General features: G+C 43.0%; 1 protein-coding gene across 2 annotated transcripts in view; it reads left to right on the forward strand.

Annotated features, from left to right (window-relative positions):
• Positions 1-2,690: 2,690 nt before the first annotated feature.
• Positions 2,691-26,641, forward strand: part of LOC310682497 (tumor protein D52-like) — a 35,457-nt gene continuing 11,506 nt past the window's right edge. Inside the window, exons 1-2 of one of the 2 annotated variants that reach the window (XM_083451441.1) lie at positions 2,691-3,009; positions 26,018-26,133. In XM_083451441.1, coding sequence (XP_083307567.1) covers positions 2,976-3,009; positions 26,018-26,133 — 150 coding nt within the window. In that variant the 5' untranslated portion in view covers positions 2,691-2,975. The remainder of the gene's footprint in view (positions 3,010-26,017; positions 26,134-26,641) is intronic. The other variant, XM_083451440.1, reaches the window with a different exon arrangement.

The following is a 26,641-nucleotide window of genomic DNA, read 5'->3' on the forward strand; positions in this document are numbered from 1 at the left end:
GACGCAGCCCGCACAGTATGATGTGGCAGTAGCTATGGCAACAAGTCTCTGGAACAGCCAATCAGATTAGGCAGACCGGAATATGAATATGGGCCATGCGTATAATTTTTTAATGCACACCCTTTTAAAGAATTTAATTTCTAATGAGTAGTTCAAGTGTGTAATTGAGCATAGGAAGCACTGAAACCTGATGTTCCTGTTTCATATCAAAATGCTTCCGATAAAACACACATGCACACCCCTAGTTACAGGGATGGATCTAGAGGAAAAAAGACCATAACTCCCTGCCCTTATTTATTATTTATCTCTTACAGTTAGCTTCCGGCCCCAGGGGCACATCCAGTACAATCTCTACTTTGCCAAAGCTGAGCTGCAGGGAATATGAAAATGTCTCCTAAACTGTAGATCATTCAGAGGCTGGTTTATATAAACGTAGCATAACAATAATTACTGATATAAACATGATTGCACAGCAGTTTCAGAAGCGCACTGTTCATATCCATGCCTGAAACAATGAGCTGCTGTTCTATTAAATAGAACGCCTTAACCCCTTCTTCCTCTAAATTCAGATAATTTTTCTGGCACTTGAGAAACATAAAGCAGTATGTACCTGAGCATCTTGTGCTATACTAACACAGGGCATTGGTACCTATATAATTCTATGCTCACTAGTAATTGTGTCTAATGCAAGAGCTGCAGATTCCGTTTTATTTCTGTTCTGCAGGTCTTCACCCCTGAGTCATATATATTGATCTGCGGTATTGCATTTCAGAAGCCCGAAGACACAAAAGTAATTTGAGGTTGCTGTTTTATTTGCGCAAAACTGATGCTTTTCAAGCCTAGAGCAGTGGGCAAGGTACATTGCAGAATCTCAAAAGAAGCTGAAATGTGGACAGAAACATTTCTCACATTGCTAATTATTGGCCAAAGGGGGAAATACATGTGACAGGTTGAAGAAATCCATTATTTTGTCATGTTGAAGAGTAGGACAAGAATTCCTCTTCAAAGTTAAGTACGACATGGTGAAAATGCCCCAAAGGAAAAAAAGTAGCTTTGGAAAATACGATTAAGAATTAAAGTGATATGCTCAGTTTTATACTGCTGTGCCTGGTGAAATTGCTGAGGTTCCAGGCCTAAGCACGAGAGAAGAGAAATGGCTTGGAGTCTGTTTCCAGGAGCCCCCAACAGAGGCAAAGTTGAAGCTAAATGGCAGGTCATGCTTGAGGATTATTTGTTATTATTTATTAAATTTGTATACCACCCTGTACCCAGTAGATCTTTGAGGATGTTTATGCAAACTTTCCCCCTTCTATCTATATGCGAGAATATATTGTAAGATTTGCTGGAGCCAACATGCCTCCCCCATGAGGAGGTTGGAAGGTGGCAACATGAGAATGGGTCCTTTTTGCAGTGCCTCCGTTTGTGGAAGGGAGGTTCAGTCAGCGCCTTCAATATACATCTTTAGGCACCAGGATCATCCCTGACCATTGGACACGCTGAGTGGGGCTGATGGGAATTGGATTACAAAATCTGGAGGGCTTAGGGTACACCTACACTAGGGGTTCTAATGTGGAATTTCTACTGTCTTCTATGTAAAAGGTGAATAGGAATTCACATGATGAAAGACAAGGGAATGTACCTGCTGAAGAGTGAAATGTAGCCTACAATAAATGGGCAGTGGTATAGACCCTTTGAATGCACCCTTAGACACATAACTATGGATATATGATTGCAAGGTCAGTCTATAGTGAATTTTTTTTTGGTATGCATGGTATTCCTCACTATGCAATCAAATGCATATTCGAAATGTGCTTTTTTCATTGTGTGCTAAACTGCTTAGTTTTATCTCTGTGTTAGCAGAAGAGAGGGACACATACACACACACACGAAAAGCATGTGTCTGGGCAGCAGGTAGAATTATGATAAAATGTGCTTGTAATATTTTACTCTGACATGAAAAATGCAGCTTGAAGCTCTCCCAAGCAAATGGCTGGAGGCCATAAGGTGAGTGCGATGGGAATTGCAGTGAGCTGACAAGAATCTCACAAGATAGCTGGGAGGATGAATAGCATAAAGGTTGCAAAACTAAAGAGAAAGGGTTAAATGTATGCCAAATAGTACTATGGCTGCATTACGTAAAAAAAAGTGCAATAAACAAAACTATTGTGCAATAACTAAGCATGCAGTGGATGTAACGGCTTTCCTGGCAGTTCTCCCCAATGGTGTTTTCCAGATAACAGCACCTTATTTATTCATTCACGCAACAATACATACATAGCATGCTAGTGGGATTGTTAAACTAAAGTTCAGCAGCTCATTTCTAAGCAAAGAAATGCTGGATTCAATCCTAGCAGAAAATATCAAGCGCTGCCCCGCGCCCAATCCCAGATGGCAGCAGATTCTGCTTATCAGTCAGTACTGAAGGCACTCTGTGCATGCTCAGGAGTGCTGTCACCTCCAATGTTGTGTCTCAGCAAATGGGTTTTCTGGGCTGAACCCTGTTAGGGACAAACGCCACTTGTCCACACACACGTGTGTGCTCTCTCTCCCTCCCTCACATACACATAGAGCCCCGCACCGTCACTCTTGCGTACCCCTTAGAGAGTCACCCCCTGAAAGGAAACGCAGCCAGTCCCCGCCCCCGCCACACACCTGCCGCGCACCTTTCCTCCGCGCGGGCCAGGCGGGGCGAGAGCCGATGGTCAGGTGGCTCCAGCTGCCTGCCTGGCTGACGTGGACGCCAACAGGAACCCGCCCTATATGAGGCGCGGGCGGGCGCGCCGAGTGCGGCGGAGCGAGGAGCCAAGCGCTTGCTAGGGTGGAGGTCGGACGGGGCGGGCGGCGACGAGCCGGCTGCTCTGCTGCTGCTGCGCGTCCCCTCGACGTTTCCCCTCCTCCTCCTCCTCTCCGCTTGCTCCCTCTTGGCACGCCCCGAAGAGGAAAAAGCGCCCGCGAGAGAGAGCGTCCTGAGGGCGATGGCTGCCGAAATGGACCCCAACAGCGAGCAAGGTAAGGGAAGTGGGAAAGCGAGAGGGCGCTTCCTCCCTCGCGGGGGGCGGGGGCGGGCATTGTTCGGGCCTTGCTCTGGCCGGCTTTCTTTCCGCCGCCCCCCCCTTTCCTGTTCAACCGCCCCCACCACCCTCGCTAGCAGTTTTTGCGCTTTTCGCGCGCGGGCTCCCCTTCTCTGTTCGGGAGGCGCGGCGCTTAACTCTGGGTGGGCGTGGGAGAGAGACGAGCAAATGCTCTCGGCCCTCGCCGTGCGTGCAAAAAGGAAAAGTAGGGAGTGTAAAAGTGCACGTTGTTTTTTGGGGGGAGGGTGGGCGTGTCGGTCGGGTTGGGGCTCCCCCGCCAAGCCGCCCCTTTCGCAGCTCCGCTGGAGGCCTCTCTCTCTCTCTCCCCGCGGGTCGGCTCCGCCCTTCGCTCTCCTGCCTCGCAGCACGAGCCCGAAGAGTGTCTCTCGTGGAAAAGAGGAGCGAAGAAGGCGGCAGCTCGCCTCGCCTCACGCAGCCCCTCTGGACCTTGGGGCGGGGGGCGCGGGCGTCGAAACACTCGGCTTCTGCTGTGCGGCCACCCCGTGCTTATCTGGCTCGCTTCCTTCGGAGGCTGCTGCTTCTTCTTCCCCCTCCTTCTGCTTGTTGCATCCGGAGGCGGGAACTGGCTGGCTTGGAGATTTCCATGGCTCCGTGAATGCAGCTGTCAAGCAGAGTCTTCCTGTCGGTGCAAGATGGGCTGGGATCTCGGGGGTGGCTGGGGGCGCCGTCGTCGTCAGTGCGGCTCTTGGCTATAGAAGCGCGTCTGAAGGGCGCAGGAAGAGAGAGGCCAGGAGTGGGACGACGACGACCTGTGGCTTTCCATATGTTGTTGGGCCACCACCACTCTAGCACCCCTTGATGTTGGCCTTGTTGGCTGGGGCTGATGGGAGTTGTGGGGCATCCCAGATGTTGTTGGCCTGCCTATCTGGACAGCTTGGTTAGAGCGTGGCACTGGATACCCAAAGTTGCAGGTTCGATCCCCGTAAGGGACAAGTGCATATTATTGCATTGCAAGGGGTTGGAGTAGATGATCCTTAGGGTCCCTTCTAACTCTTATGATTCTGTATAATCCCATCAGCCCCAACCAGCATGTCCAGTGGTCAGGCGTAGTGTAGCCTCATCTGGAGGGCCACAGGCCCACTGCCACTGATCTAGGAACAGAGGTACATTCCTTCCAGGCGGCTTCTAGGTGCCGAAATGGCATCTTGGAAGACTTGTACCTAACCCTGTGTGGGCTGGAAGGGGGTCTCCTTTCTAGGCTTGAGTTGGGTGGTTTGAAAGGGTCTGAGGCAAATGGTGTGGGGACAAAGCAAAATGTTTCAGAGGAGACACTAGATTCCTTGCCTCTCCCACCTGTCATTTGTCTTCTTAGGCATTTGCAAGCCCGCAACACACCCTTTCTGTTCTGCATCCTACATTAGGGTACTGAAGCCTTTAAATTTGTCTTGTGTATATGTGCAAGTGAAAAAGAAAAGCAGAGAGATATTTTAGAGTATGTACCATTATTCATGTTTGGATATTACGGTACATTTAGTGCATTTTCACATTTATTGCTGTTTGAGAACAGAAAGCAACACAACACCCACCCTGAGTTTCCATTTGTCTTTTTGTTCGCTTCTGGTCTGCCTGCTTTTCAGACACCCAAGGCTGAGCTCCTTGGATCTGCTGTAACAATGGTAGCCTAGGGTGTGTGACTGAGGAAGAGACAAATGCTTTGGAAAGCCTTTTTGAAGTTTTCCACTTGCTTCAGCTGACTTGAGCAGTTGCTTGTGGGCTGTGCTGAAGAAGGCAAAATACTCCTAGCACAGCAGGTGCCAAATGCCTCTGTGTGGCCAACAGCAGCCACAGATCTTCTGGTGACCACGTGACTTGGCTTGCCCAGGATAAAGCAAGAGAGCGCTGATTTCTTCCTGCATCGCAGAAAGGTGGCTAGGGCCTCATTTTGTGTTTGTGCAGGAGAGACAGATTGCCCCACTAAGTTCTCTGGTTTGTTTTAGGTATTGGGATCTTCTGAAAGGAAGTAGTAGTCCGTCACTTTATGGCAGGCATTAGAGCCCCAGAGAGCAAGAAATTATCACTGCTTCAGAGTGTCTTCAAAGCTCAGCATGGGCCGTGGAAACCAAATAATGGCTAACCACCAAGGTCACTGAAATAGTATCATTCAGTGAGACTGCAAAACAACTCTAGTTCAAGGTCTTACAGTCCTCTTTCTTGCTTTATATAACTTTATATAACACTTGCAATTTCCTTTTAGATTGTCTGTTACATTTGTGTTTCTTTTCTTTACATTTCATTTTTTTCAAATGTAAGCTGCTTTATTTTTATAGGAAGATGGGTAGAAATGAATAATGCATTAAAATGGATCAGGGTGCAGACCTCCTAATGAAGTTGGTGGCAAAGTGCCCATTTCTAAGGAGCGGGATTGTGATACTTGGTATTTCAATGGGGCTTGCTGAGATTTTAGTTTTATAGCCTATATGTGAAAGATATTTAGTCAGCAAAGTTGAGCAGTTGAACACCAAGGGTCACATTAAAAGCATCTAATAAGCTGGACTGGTGCAGCTGAGTGGGATGTTTATGCTCGATCCACATAAGCATGAACTAGGAGGGTGCATGGCCTGCATAGCTGCTAGAGCAGTTACAGCATCGCTGATGAAGCTTATGAGGTTATTATAGGTCCAAAATGACAGCTGTTGAAAGTTATTTTGGGTGATATAAAAAATTCCCTGGAATGATGTTTTTCAAATGGAACTATAAATTTTGGTCATTTACAGTCCCTCGTGATAATAACCAACATTGCTACGTGTTTAAAATTTTGTAGGTCTTAGAGCTGGAAAGCTAAAGTTGCAAAACCAGTGAGATGAGAAACTGCCTACCTGTCTCTTCCATTGTTTTCTCCTGAACTCCTGAAAACTGGTCCCTAACCTTAAAAAAGAAAAGAAGAAAGTCAATACATTATAACAGGGGTTGGCAAGGTTTACCTCGCCTGTGCCAGTTTACTCCTGTGGAGATCCCTCTGCAGGCCAGATTGCGCCCGTGAGTGTGCGCACTCATGATTTCCAGCGTTTGCGCAGACGCGATTTCCGGCGTCATGGAAGTAAGTCCCCGTGCCGCACTGCCTGGGGACTCACTGAGCGGGTGGCTTGGTTCGGGGGTGGCTCGTGGGCCGGTTAAATGACCCCCCATGGGCTTGTGACCCATGGGCCTTAGGTTGCCTACCCCTGCATTATAATCTGCATAAAGCAGGCCTCCCCAGACCATTTTGGGCAAGCCACCTGCCAATACAATGGACTTATGATGTCAGGATGTAAAGCAAGTAAAAATCTGGCCTTGCTGAAATGGAGTTTGCAGTCACCACTGATCAGCTGATTGTTGGGTTTTGCTAGACCCCCTGCAAAGCCTTTTGCCAAGACTCCTGCAGGCAAGAGAAGTTCACCTGACATTGTGATATCAGGCAATTAACAGGTGGGTACCTCTGTTCACTTATAAAGCTTGGCTTGTGAGGGCTGGGGAAAATAATTATCTGGCCTGCTGGCCAGATCTGATTCTCCACCCTAGCCTAAAGTGTCAGATGTAGCTCATAAGCTTTCTACATTGCCTGTTTTAGCTGTGGCGCATGACTAGGCCAAACCCTAGGACGGTTGTGGTCTTTTTCACACGTCGTATAGAGATAACAGCTGTGGCCCTGTGTCACTAGACTATTTGGTTGTCCAAACACAATGCCATTTGCTTTGCCTGGAAATACCATGAGCTATAAGCCTGTGCAATTTTAGTGTAGGAAACGTAAAATCTCGCCAGTGTACTATAGTCCTGTGTACCTCAAAGTAAACATGCTTAGGATTGCTCTGTATTTTTTTTGTCATATGAAATGACCACTATTCGCGTAATTTCAAAAGTGGCTGATCTAACAATACATGGAAGTTAACTGTTGTCAAAAGACAGTTTCACATTTAGAGTTTCCCGTTCTTTTTCTAAAAGGTCAATAACAGTGGGGAGGCGCAGGGAAGAATTTAGATAGTGACCATGGCACTGAGGAAGCACTGCCAGATGATGTTTACCATTTTCCAGGTGAAAATTGAGCTCCCTTCCCCCACAAGCTATGTGCTCAGTAAGCAAAGTAGACCATTCGCCTACAGATGATGGTTTTCACCCTGTGGGCAAACAGCTCTGAGGGACCACATTTAATTGGGGGAAATGGTATGTAGGAAGAAAGAGTTTAACCTCCTTCCCCAGTGCCAAGAATTATTTTGGGCTACTGTTAGTGCTTTAAAGTGCATGCACACACACAAAGTCCTATTTGTGTATCTCTTACATCACATCTTGTTTGGCCCTCATGCGTTCAGTCACATCTGAGTTGCCAATATTTACTAGGAACTTTTGATTTTTCATAACATGGAATGTGGTTACTAACAGTTCTAATAGTCAGGTCTAAAGTGGATATTACTTCAGCTGCTTATCTTCAATTTGTATTGCTGTTTCTGCCAGTTCTGCTATCAAGGGTAGGTGATCAAGTGTCAATCTGATCCGTGGATATCAGCAGTGCTCCCTCGTCCTTTTGATGCCGTTTCAGCGTTTCTGAAGAGTTCATGCCAGCTGAGCTATTTCTGCTGACTTCTGCAGAGCAGCTGAATCGAGTACAGTTTTCTGTCTGTGACTGGGATTCAGACAGAACTGATGGCAAGGAAAATAACTTGCAAAACGGCCATGTTTAAGTTATTGGGAAGATTGCACTTAGAAGGCACAAGTGTTGACCTGTGACGTATGGCAGAAAAGTTTCCACGGAAGAATATAGCAGTGGAAAAGTTTACACGTCTAGGAATTTTCCACTGCTATATATTTCTGTGGAAAATATTTCATTTTTAAGAAATGCATTTTGTGATAAGCTAGTTAGTATGGCGTGTGGCTGGTATTTTGTTGAATCTAAAATTGTTTAAATGCCCTAGGATTCTTTCAAATGAAAGGTGGTTTAGAAGTGAAATAAACAAATGAAGTCAAAGTTATAAGTAACTTTACTTCAGATAACTAGCACTAGGAAGCACATATATTTATGTGCCCCAGTTCTTGAGGAATGCTAAAATTAGTATGTTAACAACTCTCAATTCCACTTAAAATATAAGCAACGCAAGGTAAACAACAAGCTGTTGAATTGTATCTTAAAATATCCACAAGTATTTCCAATAAAATTTTCTAAATAAATATTTTAATTTCTTTGAATATAATATTTAAACCATACTAAGTGTGCTCTATTTACAGCACCCCCTCCAATAGCATGTCAGTTTCCTCTTACTTGCCTTTTCTTTCTACACTAAAGAGCCTGAAATGTTGTAGTCTTTCCTCATATGGAGGTTCTAGCGCCATAAACACTTGGCTGGAACTTTTTCCAGCTCTGCAATAACCTTTCTGAGATACCATCTATTTCTAAAATGACATTCATTATGATATTGGCAGTTTTACTTTCAATCCCTTTTCCAATGATCCCTGACCTGAAATGTACCTTTTTCACAGCTGCTGCAGCCTACTTTGCCATGACTCCCAATTCAAACATTATAAATATAAAGTTAAGAGTTTTCGTCCCAGGGTGCTGACACATGCTGACATTGGGTCATTGTTGCCATTTTGATGGCAGAGCCCAGTTTGGAGAGAGTCCAATCCTTTGTTTTAACCACCCTGAACAATTTGGCATTAGGAAGCTTGCTCACTTCACTGATCACCTCTAGCTCTAGATAACTTATGGACAAGTTTTAAAGGCTCAGATTCACTGAACCATTGAGCACCTCACCTCTTACATCCCTACACAGTCAGATTGGTGGAATATAAATAATAAATTGTTGTGAGAATTGTCCATTTGTTTTTTTTCTCCGCTTTCTGCTCTTTACACATCCATAAAAGGACCTTTTATCCCATGACTACTAAGCTTACTCATGAGTTTTTGATGAGGGGCTTAATAAAAAACTTGTTTGGAAGTCTTGGACTGCAATCCTCACCATGCCTACTCAGAAGTAAGACCCATTGAATTCATTGGGGATCATTCCCAGGTAGGTTTGGTTCAGATTGCAGTTTATAGTACACAGTGTTGACTGGATCATCTCTAAATACTTGTTGACTTTCTGAGAACTCTGAAAAGTTAATTAGTGCTGGTTCTTCTGCAAAATTCATTCTTCTTTATGCTTAGTAATTCTGTTTTTAATACCAGTTAAGCTAACTGGCCTATAATTTCATGGATCTCTCTTACAGAATTGGTGTTTCAGTGAATACTTTTTAGTCCTTTGCTATAGAAGCTGATCTTTGAAGAACAAAAATGGTCTCTTGACACATCTGATAGTTCAGGCAACAATGTCTTATGTTGTGAAGAAGGATGAAGATAATTCATTCAGCTTTTCTGCAAACTCCCTTCCCTCTTTTAGCAAACATATTACTTTTTTGTAGTTGGTGATGCATAAAAAGCTCCCAGTAATACCAATGGGAGGTTTGTGTGTTTTTAAAGCTACTACTATTTGTGACACTGGGGAGAGACTTATACAGGGCCACAGTAGGGGTTGAATGTTTGAACATCTCTCTCTATGTGGGTGGTCCAATCTGGATCAAAGCCCCGTGCTTTGTTTCAATTTTTAAGAATTCTGACACCAATTCAAGTGACAAAGTTAAAAGGAATGTGTAGTTAAGCTCTAGAACATGCTTGTTTCTATTCATATTGTCATGTCTAGAATTAAGAGTATCGTGTACAGTATTATTGCCATTTGGATGGCCACCTGTCATGGCTGCTTTAGCTGAGTTTCCTGCATTGCAGGGGGTTGGACTAGATGACCCTTGGGGTCCCTTCCAACTCTACAATTCTATGATTCTATCTCAGGGATGACTAATCTGTGACCTTCTAATATGTGTTGGGCTTCAATTCCCATTAGCTTTCGCTGGCATGGCCAATATTCAGCGTAATTTCTGCCATGCTTTAGAGACATTCTGGACCTATTCAGCATGCATAAGTAATGCCTCTGGGTGTACATGGTCGTTCCTGGTGCATCCCCTCTGCTGATGAAAATAATGCAAAAGTGACAATTTTATTGTACTCTTGGCAAATGTGCTGAATCAGCTTCAGTTAGAATGAAGTGTTAAACGTTTCATAACATTGCTGATTCTCTTTCCTAAGGTTTATTATAGTACCTTCAGACAATGTTCCAAAAATACGTTTGAAGTGGGAAGACCAGTGCTAAGGGAGGCTTGCCTGCCAGCAAAGCCGCTTCGGTATTTTTGGCATAATGGAAGATAAGATAAACTTTATGCAGGATAAATGAGTGTTTAGACTCCCATTTGACACTTTTAATGGTTTGGAAATACTTTCCCTAACTTTGCCAATATGCATTGAGCAAGTCATCTTTTTTTAGCTTGTGTAACAGCCTGGTCTAAAACTTGCCATTTTGTCTGCATAATTAGGACTTGCTATCCTCTTGCACATCAACACCCACTGGTATTGCATTTCCCCTTAATTATGCACCGTCATTTGAGGAACAAGGTACCCCCCTCTACAATACCCCACACAAGAGACAGCAATCCATGAAAACCAGCAGGAACAATGAAGTGTAAGGAAAAGGCGTAGATGCAGATCAGTGCATTGGATTGTTAGACCAAAGTCTCCCTACAAATTATCAGTGCAAGCTATGGGCTTCCTAGAGTATTGACCCTGAATTCCTAGTTAAGGATTCCAAATCTGTTCAAAGGGCCATGTGCTAATTTTTTGTATTGGTTGTACGAAATATTTTTTTTGGGGGGGGGGCACTGTCAATAGACCTTCATTATGTATTGCCTGAATCTGCACACTGATAGGAAAAGGGGACCTACCAACAGGGAATGAACAAATTATTCTCCCATTCCTAGGAATGCGGATATGGGCAGTGCAGGAGTTTTGTTTCTGTTTGAGGCCACTGGAGTTTCAGCAAACTATAAAGTTTGGGCAACTGCCCACGTTTTCAAGGGAGAAACCAAACTATCGAAACTCTTTGTTTTCCTCTTCTGAGGCAGTGTTGTTTTCAGAATACAACAATCTGGCTAGGCCGTATCTGCTTTCTAGGGTTCATGTATATCTACATTCTCAACTGGTTTTGACGAATGATTTAGCAAAATTGAGCAGAATCCCTCTGAAGAGTGGAGGATGTCTGAAAGCACTCGTGGAAAAAGCAAACAAGACTTGCAGTGCCTGAGCAGCTCTAAAATACGAAATGGGCAGGCCCTGGGCATAGTTTGTCTTATGTGGCCCGAGGTGTGAGTGCATCTACTACTATTAATTTGAACTGCACATTTCCTTGTATGTGTCCTGGTAATCCTATTACGTTAAAGGCATAGTTTAATCTGGATATAGGTGCCAGAGCAAGCTTTACTTGCAAGTAGGGCTTCCAAGATTGATACTTGTATTATAGTAAGAACTTTTAGCAATTTCATGCATCCTAGTGAGGAAAGAGTGCTGTACAGTGGAACCTCGGGTTACATATCCCTCTGGATATGTAATCTTCGGGTTGCGAATGTGGCAAACCTGGAAGTGTATACTTCCAGGTTTTGCCATGCACGCATGTGCAGAAACGATCTGCACGCATGCACAGAAACGTTCAATAGTGTTGCGCATGCACGCATAAGGGCGCCTCTGGTTATGGACTTTTCAGGATACGGCCGGGCCTCCGGAACGGGTCCCGACCGTAACCAGAAGTGCCACTGTACTGTATTACAGCCTTTTAAAACAAGCCCACAAGAGCTATTGATAAGCAGTTTTGTGATTTTAATTTAACTGACCACAGAGGAGGGGAAGCTTCCTTCTCCACAGCCAGCATAGAAGCACAGACTGCTGACCTCGTTGCAGGCAAGTACCCAAAAAGAGAGCCTTCTATCAAGCAGATTGACACTACTGGTCCATACACTTGTCAGCATAGAATTCTGTGCACTGTGATGGCCAGGTGAGTTGTTAACCATGAGTTAAAATGCAAAGCTGCCATACAGCTGCCATACTGTTGTGGGTGCACAAGCACCAGTGTGGAGTCATAGTCAGTGTTGGATTATGACCTGGGAGACCAGGGCCCCAATCCCCGCTCAGCCAAGAAGCTTACCGGGTGACCTTGGGCCAGTCACTATCTCTCAGCCCAACCCTCACAGGGTTGTTGTGAATATAGAGTAGGGAGGAAGACAACCATGTACACAACCTTCAACTCCTTGGAGGAAAAGGTGGAGTATAAATCTAATAAATAAATGATAAAACAAAGTGCAGTCACCAAGTACCAAACACATGCTTACCTTATTAGAATAGCACCTTAAAAGCACAGTAAGTAATTTTAATGTGCCTTATGATCTAAAGTACATAGGATAGCTAATTTAGCATCAGGGAGTCAAGTCCATGGATCAGTTGGGAATAAACTCTTAATATCTGTGATACAATGCTATTTGCAGCTCCCAATTTCACAGTACCAGCCTTTTGACCTGGTACAGTTAATGCAAACGTGGATTTGTCAAGGCTGTTCTCGTGACAGCTTTCTTTAAGCACACTTTTTGTTAAAGCAGTGTTTACTGACGTAGAAATCAACCTCTTATGTCTAGCTTTAATGCCTTTGCAAAAACCTGAGGACTTTGTGGGCTCTTTCACAACTCTGACAAAAGCCAGCCAATACCAATAATGCTATGTGTAAACTTCCTCTTGTCGCACCTGTTGCTTAATGTCTGCCCTTCAGTGCAGGTGAAAACCAGGTTTCAACTAAATGGGTTGAATTGCAACTACATGGAGATTTCTGGGTGCTAGGGTGGCGATGGACATCTCCATCGAGCCAGGTGACTCACCATCAGCAAAAGATGCACATCTCTGCTTCTGCGCCGCCCCACAAATCATGGACTGGGCATCTTAGTCCTCCATCATCGTATCAAGGAAAGTAAGGGCTGAGTACAGGTACATTTTACTGTGTTGCCGTCTTTCCACGGGCTATCTAGATGGAATTCACAGGCCACAATTAAGAAACCTCTGCCTTGGTCCATAGTTAATACTTTTTCCATTTCTCCTCCTTGCCTACTGAAACAAGTGAATTGTAAGATCAAGCAAGGTAGTTGAGATCATAGAATCACAGAATTGTAGCATCTGAAGGGATTCTGAGGGTCATTTTTAGTCCAATCCCCTGGAGAATAGACATTCCGTTGTGGCGACTGTAACCTAGGTTTCAGCTTCCATTTCATGCCTAGCTTATATAGCTATGTGTTTCTAACACTTTATACAGTATTCTGAAATGAATCGCTTCGTAAAAGTACAGTTCAGAGGAAGTTACTAACTGCAGACTCATGACAGCTGGCGAAACAAAACTAGCTTTTAGTAGTTGTGATTAGTATCTCATGACTGCCTTGCTCGATTTCATGCAACAGCCTTACTGTACGTTAAAATCCATTCTGTTTCAAAATATAAAGGGGGCAATCTAGAAAACATAGGCTTTCCTGTCAGAAGGATTTAATTCTAGTGGTCTGGGCCAGAGTGTATCTCTTGGATCGAGAAATGATATAGTTCACATGGAAGTGCTTTATCTGAAACATGAGTGCATGTGGCTAATTTGTGACACCTTGGTCTTTCCATGGTGCAGAGGAGAGCCACTGTGGTTTAACCATAGAGTGGATTATGACTTTCAGATGGACAGGGTTTGAATCCACACTTGGCCATGGAGCTCACTGAGTGGCCTTGGGTCAGTTACTATCTCTCAGCCTTAACCTACCTCCCATGGTGGTTGTAAGTATAAAATGGGCAGCAAGAGAACCTTGAGCTACTTGGAGGAAAAGGCACTCTGCATATGTAATAAATAAAATACCAACAGTTGAATAGACTCTTGACATTGTAAGATTTGACAGTCCTATTGAGCTTGGGGTGTTAAAAGACATACTGAGTCTAGAAAATGAAGAATAACATTAAAGGGCATTATTTCACCTAGTGCAGAAGGTATTCTCCCCGCCCTCTGAAGAAATCTAGGGCCACATTTTCTCAAAGGGATCCATTTGTTTGCTTTGGGAGCAGGGCAAGAGCCACCCCTCTCTGTTTCTCATCTGTCACTAGGGCTGTCAGAAGGCCTTGCTTCCCATTCTGCCCTACATTCATTGCATACAGCAGTGTTTCCATTCTGCTGCAGTTTGTCTCCCACCAGAAACTCAAGTTGTCTCACTGCCTGTTGCGGCAAAATTATTGTCTTTATGTTATCCCATCTTACTCATTTCTGTACAAAGAAAACACAATTATTATTTGCAGACTGGAGGCAGCTGTTGGCTGCTGTGGGAAGTAGGATCCCCCCAAAAAGCTTGTATAGATAACGCTGCATTAAGTTAAAATTTGTTTTGCCATATCCATGTCCTTGTAAACTAGCAAACAAAACTAGTGTGGAAAACAAGGGTTGAATAGACACAAGTCTTAGAAATCTGAGTAGCTTTGTATATATGTTTGTTTTGGTGCATAATTTCTTGCATGCAGTTTTTCATGTAAATATTCATCCAAACACGCCCCCCCCAAGCATACAGACACAGCAGAATGTCAGTAGGGGGAGCTCTCTTACTTTATTTATATGGCTGTATGGTATTCTGTATAAAAATGCAGAATGTGTAGAATGCTTATACTCAAGTGTTTTAAGTTTGTAGAAAATTATGTTTGCGCAATTTCTGTGTAAGTGGATGTTTGCTAAAGACATCTTAATAAATATTGGTGATTGTTTATGTGATCTTGAATAAACAATAGAAAGGAATATAGGAAGTCATTTGCTGGGTAAAATTGCTTTAAAAGCTTGCATATTTTAGAAAGGCACTAAATTCTTAAGACTAGTTCTAGAGTTCCTCCGGTAGAGGTGAGATGGAAACTTGGCAGCTGTGTGCTTTATTGAGGAGAAAACCATGAACATTTGTGATATCTGCAGATAAGCTACCTTGCAGTTCTTTCTTCCTGAAAAACCAGATGTCTGGGCAACTTGTGGATACTTCTCAACTTCTGAACTGAAAGATCAGCCAAGAAAGCTACGAGGTGTGGTTGTGCAACCCTTGTTTGCAATTAAAAAAACGACGGTCTGATAGCCCCATCCCATGGAACTGGCTTTCGCATTCAGGTGGACAAATATTTGCACAATTGCGCCTAACTTCCCTGTGCAAGAGCGTGGGTGGAAGTGGCATCTGCGTAGCATGCCATGTTTAGGAGATGGTAGAAGATTTATCTTTATTGACATCTGGGCCAATTACATGTTCTGCATGCACACATTTAACTGCACCCAGATAGGGCATTTCCTCCCTGATTTTGGCTTCCAATGAGATTGTACATATTGAGTCATCCTTACACTGACCTTCCGTCCCTTCCGTCCGTAACAGGGCAATATAAATAACTACCATTATACAGCACTATTTTGTTGTATAGAGACTCCATTTTTGGAAACCGAAACCATATGCCGTGGGTGAAAACAGGATCCAGTCACTCTAGCCTTATTTGGGAGAGGGAGCAAAGTGAAAGGAGTGTTAACTTGCTCACAATTGTTCAGAATCTATTAGTGCTTTCCCATGGTAGAACTGCTGCATCACATTATATAGTCCAAGGGTAACTGGTATTTAGCGGCATCTTCCAATATTCAGGAAATATTGCTTCTTCACAGTTATGCAATGGGCACAAAAGATTTAGGACGCTGGAGTCTTGCAGAAGCTTAAGGTAAAGGTAAAGGTACCCCTGCCTGTACGGGCCAGTCTTGACAGACTCTAGGGTTGTGCGCTCATCTCACTCTAGTGGCTGGGAGCCAGCGCTGTCCGCAGACACTTCCGGGTCACGTGGCCAGCGCAACGAAGCTGCTCCGGCGAACCGGCACCAGAGCAGCACACGGAAACGCCGTTTACCTTCCCGCTATACCTATTTATCTACTTGCACTTAAGGGTGCTTTCGAACTGCTAGGTGGGCAGGAGCTGGGACCGAACGACAGGAGCTCACCCCGCCGCGGGGATTCGAACCGCCGACTATGCGATCGGCAAGTCCTAGGTACTGAGGTTTTGCCCACAGCGCCACCCGCGTCCTGTAGAAGCTTATAGACAACCAAATGGCAGCATACTCACCACCCCAAACCGGGATCACTTTTCTTTCCAAAACTCAGAAATGCAAAATGGATGTACATGCATGTAGCTAACTCTGTATTTTTCTTGCTTAGATTGAGTGGACTAAAGGTGGAAAAGTAGTCTAGGAAACGGGGCATTGAGGTTCGGTTTATAATCACCCCCAAATTTACAGCGTTTTACAATATTTCTGTACCATTCCATAACCAGAGTTCTCTTTCTAGCTTATAGAAATGTTATTGTGCTGTCTTAAGTACTGTATAAATAAACATTTAGCCATATATACTGAATTTATGTAACTTGACATTCTTATAATGTGCTTTTAAATTGGCAAGTACATACTGTCTTCTGTTTTCTGAAATTTCTGTTACGCACCACTTCAAAAAACACCCATTGAAGTTTATAAATTTGTAAATGGATAGATACATTAAAAATAAAACATAGACAACTGAGAATAAATCACTGAAACAGCTGCAGGCATTCATAAGTTGTACAGGAAAAATCTTCAAACCTTTGAAACGTTTCTCACAACCTTCAATCACTATTTGAAAACAGTGTTGGAAAACATATTAAATTGATTTTGATATCGGAGCTATTGACTTTTTTCCTGGTCTTGAAAGGCTGGTTGTAGTTGCACCCTAAGCAGGTTTTCATGCTTTGTCTTGCTGGATTCTCCATGGTGAGATATGCTGCATCTTTCTGCACATCCTTGGAACAGAAGTGGACAGAGATCGCCCTGGCAGTTATGCAATTCCAAAATTTAGAGGGAAGGAGAGGTGATTGTTTATTTGCTGTGTTGCTTGGGAGTGCCTCAGCTGTGCCATGACCCAGTGTTGCAAGGCTACGATTCTATGCACAGAGGCATGGCATAAGACTGGGAATGTGGAAAGGGGTTTGGGTGACTGATGTTTTTGGCTTGGTTGTCAAAGTATACCTTGTTTTCTAAAAGGGAGTCCTTGCAAATGATGATGACCGTCACAGCTGGAGCTTTATTCCTCAATTGCTATATTCAAAACTTCTGTGCTTTTTCTTCACTCTAACTAAAGACCTGGTCCAGCTCCATAATAATGTTTCATTTTGGACCTGATGTTACCAGACACCACCTGGTTTTTACAGGTTCCTTGGAGTGAAATCTGCAGAGAAATAAATGGGTTTTAATGCCATTCCCAGGGCTGTAGTTAAGCACACAAAATAGGAAATGTTCCTTCAAATCTTTAATGAAAGCAAGGGATGCCAAGATCATGTCTTTCATAATCTAGTTTTATTTCTTTACTTGAAATACTTAAAACGTTAAAATCAATTCCTTTTCTCAAGTAATACAGTCTCCAAGCTACTTGAAAATGACATTTCAGAATCAAACTTTATAGCCCTTTGTAGAAGATAATCCTCTACTAGATAAAATCCTCTTAAATATATATTTTTTTATCTGAACACCCCCCTCACAATAGTATGGAGTGTCCCAGCTTCTCTCCTTTCTATTCCATTTCAGTCTCTAAAACAAATTGGAACAGAGACGTCAGAGCTGTAAGATGCAGTTTATGTAAGAATGATGCTTCTAGTTTTGTGGCTGGCTGCCAGATGGACACAGAGGCCAGCTTTGTGATGTATAAGCTAAAACAAGTTTATAATGCTACCTGCTTTTAAAAATAGCAGTCACTTCAAAGGCAAGAATCTGCTTTTAAAAACATTAACAGTTCCCGTAGCACAACCTCCTCAATCGCTGGCTGTTCCTGTTCATATACACCTTGACTTGATCCAGGGTGTTGACTTATTCTAGTTATCCTTTTGTCCATCCTGTCTCCCCCCAAAAGACATAGAGGACTTTTGGAAGAAGGAAAATCTCACATTCCACTGAGTGTGGAGTCACTGTGCCTCTGCTGCTGTCTCAGATGTTTGTATGTTCTAGTGGGGAGAGTATAATCTGAGCAAGCCCCTAGGTATAACTGTCTGGCAACAGCAGAATATCAGGAAAAGCTAGTCTTTTGAACACTTAGAGAAAGACGATGCAAACCTGCATTTCTAGTGCTGTAAAATGAGCACCCGCTCCTTCTTGCTCTTGAGAAACAGTTGAATCCTGAGGTGAATTGGACTGCTTCAGAAAGATTCAGGGCTTTTTTGATTGGAAGCAGTTATCCTCGGAGTTGTCCTGAGGAATATGCTGCTGCTCCCAAAACCTTTGGCCTACTTCACAACTGTCGCTGTTTAAAATTGCTGCATTTCTCAAATTTAGCATCTAGGCATTGGCAGTGGGGGGTGGGGTAGTTTTGTGACCAATGGGTTTAGCTTTCTGCCAGGAAGTGCCTTTACTAGGGCTCTGCTTTTTACTACTAGTCCCGATCCTTTTGGAAGGGATGTACCTTAGATGTGAACTGAGCATAAAATAAAAACTTCGATCTGTTTTTAAAACTCTCTGCTGGAATTTTGCAGATGACTTACCTGGGACCCTTGATGTTTCCATCTGCATATAAATTGCCCAAAGACTAATCCAGACCAAGCCTTGGATTTACTGAGATGGACTTTGGTTTTGAAGATGAAGTGGGTTGTATATGAGGTGACTTTCTCAAGCGCTAAAGTGAGATCCATACTGAAACTTGTACAGTATTTCGTACATGATAGTTGCTAGTATGCCCAAAAGCAGGAGTGAAGGCTTTCTTTAGTTTGGAATATAACTCTGAAAATGTTGCTACTTGCAGACCTCCTTTGCATTAATTTTTCTGCAGGTCTTCCCAGGTTATGACCATAACATAGAGGGATTATACTGAAAGCTGCACTGTAGTAGGTTACATTGAGATGTTTCCACACTTGCTGGTTGCTCTCATTCATCATTTAGCTACACACTGGTGGGAAATTGGCGATACCACCCCCTGATGTTGGGAAAGATTGAGGGCACAAGGAGAAGGGGATGACAGAGGACGAGATGGTTGGACAGTGTTCTTGAAGCTACCAACATGAGTTTGACCAAACTGTGGGAGTGCCTGGCGTGCTCTGGTCCATGGGGGTCATGAAGAGTTGAACATGGCTAAATGACTAAACAACAAGAACACCACCAAAGCCAACATGGTAAGATGGATCAGGAAGTTGTAACTTGCTATATTAAGGAGTGTTCTAATATGGAGGTGTGTACAGGGTGAATCTGTACTAAAGCTAGAAGAAGAAGAAGAAGAAGAAGAAGAAGAAGAAGAAGAAGAAGAGGAGGAGGAGGAGGAGGAGGAGGAGGAGGAGGAGCACAACAACCCTCTGATGGAATGGTAACAATGCCAGCCTGTCACTCCCGGGATTAGAGCAGTTTCCTGGAGTTGCATCGTTCGCTCTGTCTGTCTTAGGACCTCTCTCATACAGACTTCTTTGTAATTATCTGCAAGACCTCTAAGATGGGCTTTTCCAGCTCTCTGCACTGTTTCATGTGAGAGGATTCTGGATCAGCCTTGCCACATGGATGCACTGGCACAAGCTGATGCCTTCTTATTAGAGTACCTGCTCTCCTTCAGCTGCCCAATTAACCGCTGACGGTTGCTAATTCAAGCGATGGTTTAGCAACTTAGTGGAAGGAAGACTAGGCTCTTCAGAAGGAAGGAGCATGGCAGAGTGCTTCAATGCCACTCAAGAAGAGGTGTTACGTTGCATCCCCCAAATTAATCCATTTTAGTAGCATTCTGCTGTAGCCATGTCCTCGGAAGGGGTGTATGAATTTTCCCCAAATAGCTGTGACAGACTGCCTCTGCAGTGCAATATGTTTTTGCGTCTGTGTGTGTCTATTTAGGTGGCTGCTTGCCGGTTTTCCCAGGACTGCTCCTGAGGGATGATTGGAAAAGAAACGGTGCCTCAGCAGATAATATTGCAATCCAATTACTGCAACCAGCGTTGAAGACACTTGATAATGCTTGGCTGAGCCTGAACAAGCCAATTTACGTTGCAGCGCATTCAGGTTAATTCCATTATAATTGGCTCAAGTGCCTTGGCCACAAGCAATATACTCTGTTGTCTCATCAACACCTCTGTAATAAAATTAAAGCTTCTGGCCCACAGTTAACAAGGAATTGTGTTAAGATTCAACTGCAGTAGGTACTTACAGGCTTGTGAACAAGTGTACTGTGGGGTTGTGCTCCAGAACTTCTCTGCACCTCCTCAACAGACATATACTGGCTCCAAACTCTTTGGAGAAGGAAAGCACAGTTGAATGTTGAGGGTGGAGCTGAACATGAAGTGCCTTCTGTATTGCCTTGAAATATCCACCCCTGCCTTGAAGGGAGGGTGGTAGTTGCACAAGACGATCAGCATTTGCAGAGGAATTGTACCTACTGTCAATCCTCCCCAGCTCCTTTATGCTCACTATTTTGGAAAATGTTGGGTTGGGAGTACAGATCTTTAAATAAAGCATCCAGAAATGTGGGGTGGTGGCGCCATTTGTAAGCACCAAAAAAGAACCAATTAATGAGCAACATGGTACATCCAATTTCTGTTGGTGCATGTGGCATATTAATGACCACCGAAGTGTTCAGTGAGATTGAAAGGAAAACAAATAACTCATGCTATGTTTTTTGTATTATGTTCCTTAAAAGGTATGAACACATAGGTACTTTAAAAGTCAGCCCTTGTTCGCTCTCTCACTTCTACAAATTGTCCTTTCCCTGTAACTTTATTACTCTTGCATTAAGACTTTTTAGAGGCTTCTGGGGGCTTTAAATGACCTGCATAACTATCGGGGATCAGTGTGGTAATCCATCTAAAAAGAAGCTCGAACTTTTCCATGGTGGCACGCAGCGTATGGAATTGTCTCCAGTTTGAAACATGGCAAGCACAAACTTTGATGGGCCTGCAGTGCTTATTAAAGGTGCATCTGTCCACCTAGGGATTTGCAGGTTAATATTGAGCTTGGGAGGTATATTCGGTGGATTGTGATGTACCTTATATATTAATGTGTTGGTTTACTTGAAAATGTGTTGTATTGTTGTGAACCACCCCAGTACTGTTGATGAAGGGTGAGAGAGAAATACGTTCCATAAAACATTTTTTTTTTAATCATGGACAGTAATATTTTACAAATAAAGCATGATGATTTTCTTTAAGCTCTTTTGTGTTCTTAAAACCATGTGTCTGCAACACAGCACTAGCAAGATGCCCACTCAATTCTTGAAATGTGGCTCAAGTATAGAGGAGCTCTTGCATAATTCTTACGCTATGAACCGTCCTAAGATCTTCAGATGAAGGACAATATACAACTCTCTAACAAATAAATAAAATATAAATAAATATAAATAAATAATAAATAAATAAGCCAGCTTTTTGTGCAAGGGCTTTATTTTGTGGGGAAGAGGCCTGTAGTGCAATTGTAGAGTCTTGCATGCAGAAGGTCCCAGATTTAATCCTCAGCGACTTAAGGTGGGACTGACAGAGACACTCTACCTGAAACTGGGGAGAGCTGCTACCTGTCAGTGTCGACAGTATTGACCGAGATGGAACAATGGTCTGATTTGGTATAAGGCAGTTTCCTATGTTCCCCTCCAAAATAATCACCACCACTTAAGTTTTGGGCCAAACCCTGAAAAGTGTGTCTTGCTTCCGTATCCTACACAGTCAATTTAGTTTGGCATCCAGTTAGTGCATCTACTGTCCGCTTGCAATTCTGGGCCTGTATTCATTGCTCATTTTCTCCTCAATTTTCTTAAATGGATCCTTTCTAAGGATGACAGTTAGCATCTTGTTTCTTCCTTTTTAAGCTATTATGCTTGCTGTTGCACTCCCCTGAACGATGGGGAGCCACATACCCCGTACCACTTCTGAGTTCAGCAGAGCTAGATAAAGGCCAGGACCTTCATCTGAGGTGAAGTCAGTCGGCTGACATATCTCTGCAGTTGATAGTGTAGAATGCACAGCAGCAACGTGATGAAGCTGGAAGTAAGAAAAGGGATTGTTGCAGTCTGACAAAGAGGCACTTCACTCATAGAAACCTGCTGTGTGCAAGCAACAAACACCGATTTTCCCCCCCAACTAGGAAATTTGACTAGAGCGGCCTACTATATATACAAAGACATACAGGGCTGGCAAGCTACACACTGGAGAAGAAAAATCTATTCCATTAATCAGGCATAAAGTCCTACACAGATGGCTTATAGGATAGATTATGGCTGGTAATCCTTTTGTGCCCTAGAAGATTAAGAATATCCTGGTGCAACAGCAGTCAGCTGACGCTTTAAAAAAAAAAGACTGAAAACTCTGGTGTAATCCTGCACAGGACTGAGACTTCCCAGAGCCCATGGCAATTCAGTTTACTGAAAATGCCTTGTTGCGTACAGTGGATTTGGGCTTACTGAAAAGTTGTAGCCTTAACCATCAGCTGCACAAACTACTGCAGTTAAGGAGTACCCGAGCCATTGCTTTTTAAGTTGGTATCCTAAACCTCGCAATTATATCAATTGCTTATGATTCTCCAGTGGAAACCTGGTACACGGTGTGAGTGCCTAGCATCTTTAAATCGGTGCCTCGGATTTTAACAAGTCAAATGACTTGTGCAAAGAAAAGGAGAGGAGAAGACTGGATGCAGGAGCGACATGAATGGCCCCCATGCGTGCTGAGATCTCTGTGATGGACTGGCTGGATATGGATTTATATGAGGATTACAAATCTCCTTTTGATTTTGATACTGGAGTTAATAGAAACTATCTCTACCTATCGCCCAGCATGGCTTTTTCCCCTCCTGGATCTCCTGTGTTGAAGGATTCTGGTAACTGTTTTTAAATCTACAGCCTCCTTAAGAGAATCCATACTATAAGAGCAGATCATAGCTCAGTATGCTTTCTGAAAGTTATAGCCTAAGGTGTTTGTTGTTATGTGCTCTGTGCTTTTCTGCTGGAATAGAAGTGATCATAACAGGGTTCCCAGAAGGGAACAAAACATAGCGTGTTAGATTTAATGAATGAAGAAATAGGGATGCACTAAATAATATGGATGCAACTGAAAGCCTGATTTGAATAATAGGTAATTAAATGTTAGTGGAACTTTGCCTCAGAGCTGCCTTAAACGCTATCAGGCATAGAGAATGATTTGAGAGAATGGGGAATGTTGTCTTGGCATCCAGTACCAAAACAAGCTTTCACATGCATCTGACAACAAGGACTTACACATAAGCTGTAAGCTTTCTGTTGTTTCTCTGGTCCAGGGTCACCCAATGAGCTTCATGGCTGGGTGAGAATTCAAACCCTGGTCTCCCAGGTCATAGTCCAACACACTCTAACCATTACGATGCCACACTGGCTCTTGGAGACATGCACAAACAGTTAAATGTTCTTCTGGTTCTTGGTCCAGAGCTCACTTGAACTTCTCCTTTGTGCTTGATCTTGGGAAAAAATGTGTGTGTTTCCCAAGTGTTCATAGAATACTGATTTAGGTAACTATAGCACAGCCTTCCTTACCCTGATGTTCTTCAGATGATGTTGGAATCCAACTCCCATCGGTCCCAGCCAGTTGTTGTCCTAAACATCTGGGAGGGCACTAGTTTGGGGAAGATTTTGGGAGTGGAATCTTTGTGAATTTCAAAGTGATTTTATATATATATATATATATATATATATATATATATATTCAACATAACTGCTAGAAACTATTCCAAACAACTTAGAATAAAATTAGTTCCGTCAAATTTGAACATAGTTTGGCATATTTTCACCCTACCACCTTTTATTATGCTCAAGAAAGAATGAATAACGCTCAGATTTCAGCAAATCTTTTTGCAAAAAATTAAAGGTGTGTGTGTGTGGAGATAAATGAATTCACAAACATGAAATACTTCCTTAGACATCACAGGCTAGGTTCTGACAGACTAGAATTTCTGGTTTTGTAGAGATGGTTTGATGCCTAAGGCACCAAACCTTTAATACTATTTCATGCTTGCAGGCTATAACTAACTTACTAAGTTATCTGGTAAAGCTAGATACTTGCCACTACAACACTTTTCTTAAAATTAGACCTTGGCATACTTTTAAAACTGATTACAGTATTTAAATAAGATTGCAACTTAGTTAGATAAAACTGAATTTGGAATCTGCACTTAGACACGCTCTGCACAGCAATCTTCCAGCAGAGTGATGGGTTATTATGTACCCCATGACTACTATACACATCCTATGAAAAGCAGGTTCTTGCTGTGAATATTGGTGCTTTCTACCGTGAGTACATATGATGGAAATGACCTCTGTGCAGTTTCGTCTATGGTAATGAGATCTATGTAAGAATATATCTGAAATGCTTCTTGGCCTAGTAGGATCCTAAATGTAGCAAGGCATGTTTAGCTAAGTGGGTAGGATTCCACATAAACTTGTTTACCGATGACCAGTGTCCTTCCAGTACTTCTAGCAATACTCTTGATTGTGGAAGAGAAGCAAATCTAACTCTTCCCCACTCCATTCTCTGTGAAGGGAAGTGACCGGCCCAGGGTTACCCATTGAGCTTCACGGCTGACTTGGGATTTGAGCCCTAGTTTTCCCAGATCCCAATCTTAACGCTCCAACTGCAACACCGCACTGACTCTCTTCTGCTGATGTGTTCGGCTGTCATTCTGTGCATCCTGAGACAACTTCCCTGCAGCGTGACTGGGAAGCAGCCAGGAGAGTTGTGCGGCACAAGAACCAAAAACCCTTTTGCCCACCATCCTTCTGGGGGATGCAAGATGGCACATTCCTGGATGGATATCCCCAATAAAGCCACAGCACAGCTAAAAATATAACTAGAATAATCTACTTGTATAAAAAATTAAACTAGAATGCACTTACTGCAAAGAACTAGAGGCGTTTGGCGGAATGTTTTAATTCGGTAGCTTGCTGTCTCATGAAAACTTAAAACACTATTTACCATCCTTTGAGGATAGGTTTTGCATAAATGATTTTTATGTTCCTGTAATGCAGAATAATTCTCAATTGGTTAACTGCCTTCTTGATAGTAATCTGAAGAGAGCTTTGCAGGAAATACTTCCGTTTGCTATTGAAAAAGAACATTCTCTTTGGTATGTGGAGTGACAAGATTGTATTGGTGTTATTTACTACATCGGTCTTTAGCACCAACCTCTGATTTTCAGACTGTTCCAGGGAACCATATTGGGGGCAGTTATGTCCTTGAGAAGACTGCTAATGCAAAATAGCTTTCCCACCATTACTGACCTTACTGTGCAGCTGCATAGGAGTGTTGGTTGTGCTCTGGGATGCATTCTGGGCATTGGGAACTACTTAGGACTTCCGGAACAGACCAGTGTTGAACGGTATACCCTCTACAGTATTTGAGTTGTTTGGCACACAGATTTGCAAGTTTCAGATTTCCAAGCTTCAGGAATCAGATTCATGTAAACCAGCGTCTTTGGTTGTCATTTCTGCGTTGTCCATATGATCTATAAAACCCTTGCCCAGTTTTTGCCCAAGATGAAGATACCATGAGGGCATGAATATGATGTGAAAGGGAAGGTGTGAAATGGGGAAATCTTGGATCACACAGAAGTAGTAAGGATAGAAGGTTTTAAGAGGTTAGATGAGGCCAAGGCACTGAAATCTGAGTAGCAGTTAATTCTGATCTTAAAATAACAAAACCCTGATAAAGCAGCTCAGTGTTGTAAATGTAGTTTTTGCTTCTGCCTCTATTGAACTCTGTATTCACTGTCAAATATTGTCTGTTGTCATGCATCCATTCATTGAAACGCTCCTTACAGCAAGATAAATCAGACAGTCCTCTTATCAGGGGCATGGGAAACCTGTGACCCTTCAGCACAGCCAAAAGGTTGGGGATGATGCAGTCCAATGTGTGAGGAGCCACAAGTTCACCATCCCTGCACCATTGCAGTGGTGGGAAACCCCCACTCTTGCTTTTCGCACACCCCATCAGCCTTGATGACGAATGTTTGACAACAAAGCAATCTTAAAGTAGTGATTCTTTTTCTTTTACAGGTCTGCTGAAAAATGAAGTAATTCCTGAAGTTGGAGAAGATGCTGCTGCTTCAGTTAATGTTGCAGAGGCTTTGTCAGAAGAAGAACAGGAAGAACTTAGAAGAGAGCTTGCTAAGGTAAACCTGTTATGTGTGGCCCTCAAAAATGATCTGATTCACATGTGTGAGCCACAGCTGCATTTAATATGGAGTTATGAGGCTGTCTTTCTGATAGTGCTGTTGGAAAATAATTTGTTTTTATAATGGACACAGTGAATGGCCTAAGGCTGCGTGGTGCTGTTCTGTAGTTAATTGTGGCTTGGTCTCAGTGGAAGGTCCATGTAAAGCAGCTCTGTGTTTGCTGGAAGAAAAATACAATATGTACAACCTTGATTTATGGCTTAAGCTACCTCTGTATGCATGAAAGGTTCAGCTGATTTGTTTGCTTCATATATTTGGGGGTTTTAACAATTGCAAATTCATTAAAGGGAAAACAAAACAAACAGAAATACATTTAAATATCAATGCATCCATTTTAATTTACACATATTGATCAGTATATTATTTTGCAAGCAAAAGTAGTTCCTGGTTACCTGTTGCCACACTTGCTTCGATCAGCTCTGTCTCCTTATAGAATTAAAAAAAA

Source organism: Podarcis tiliguerta, assembly GCF_965153285.1.
Source record: "Podarcis tiliguerta genome assembly, chromosome: 7".
In the NCBI taxonomy this organism is placed as follows: domain Eukaryota; kingdom Metazoa; phylum Chordata; class Lepidosauria; order Squamata; family Lacertidae; genus Podarcis; species Podarcis tiliguerta.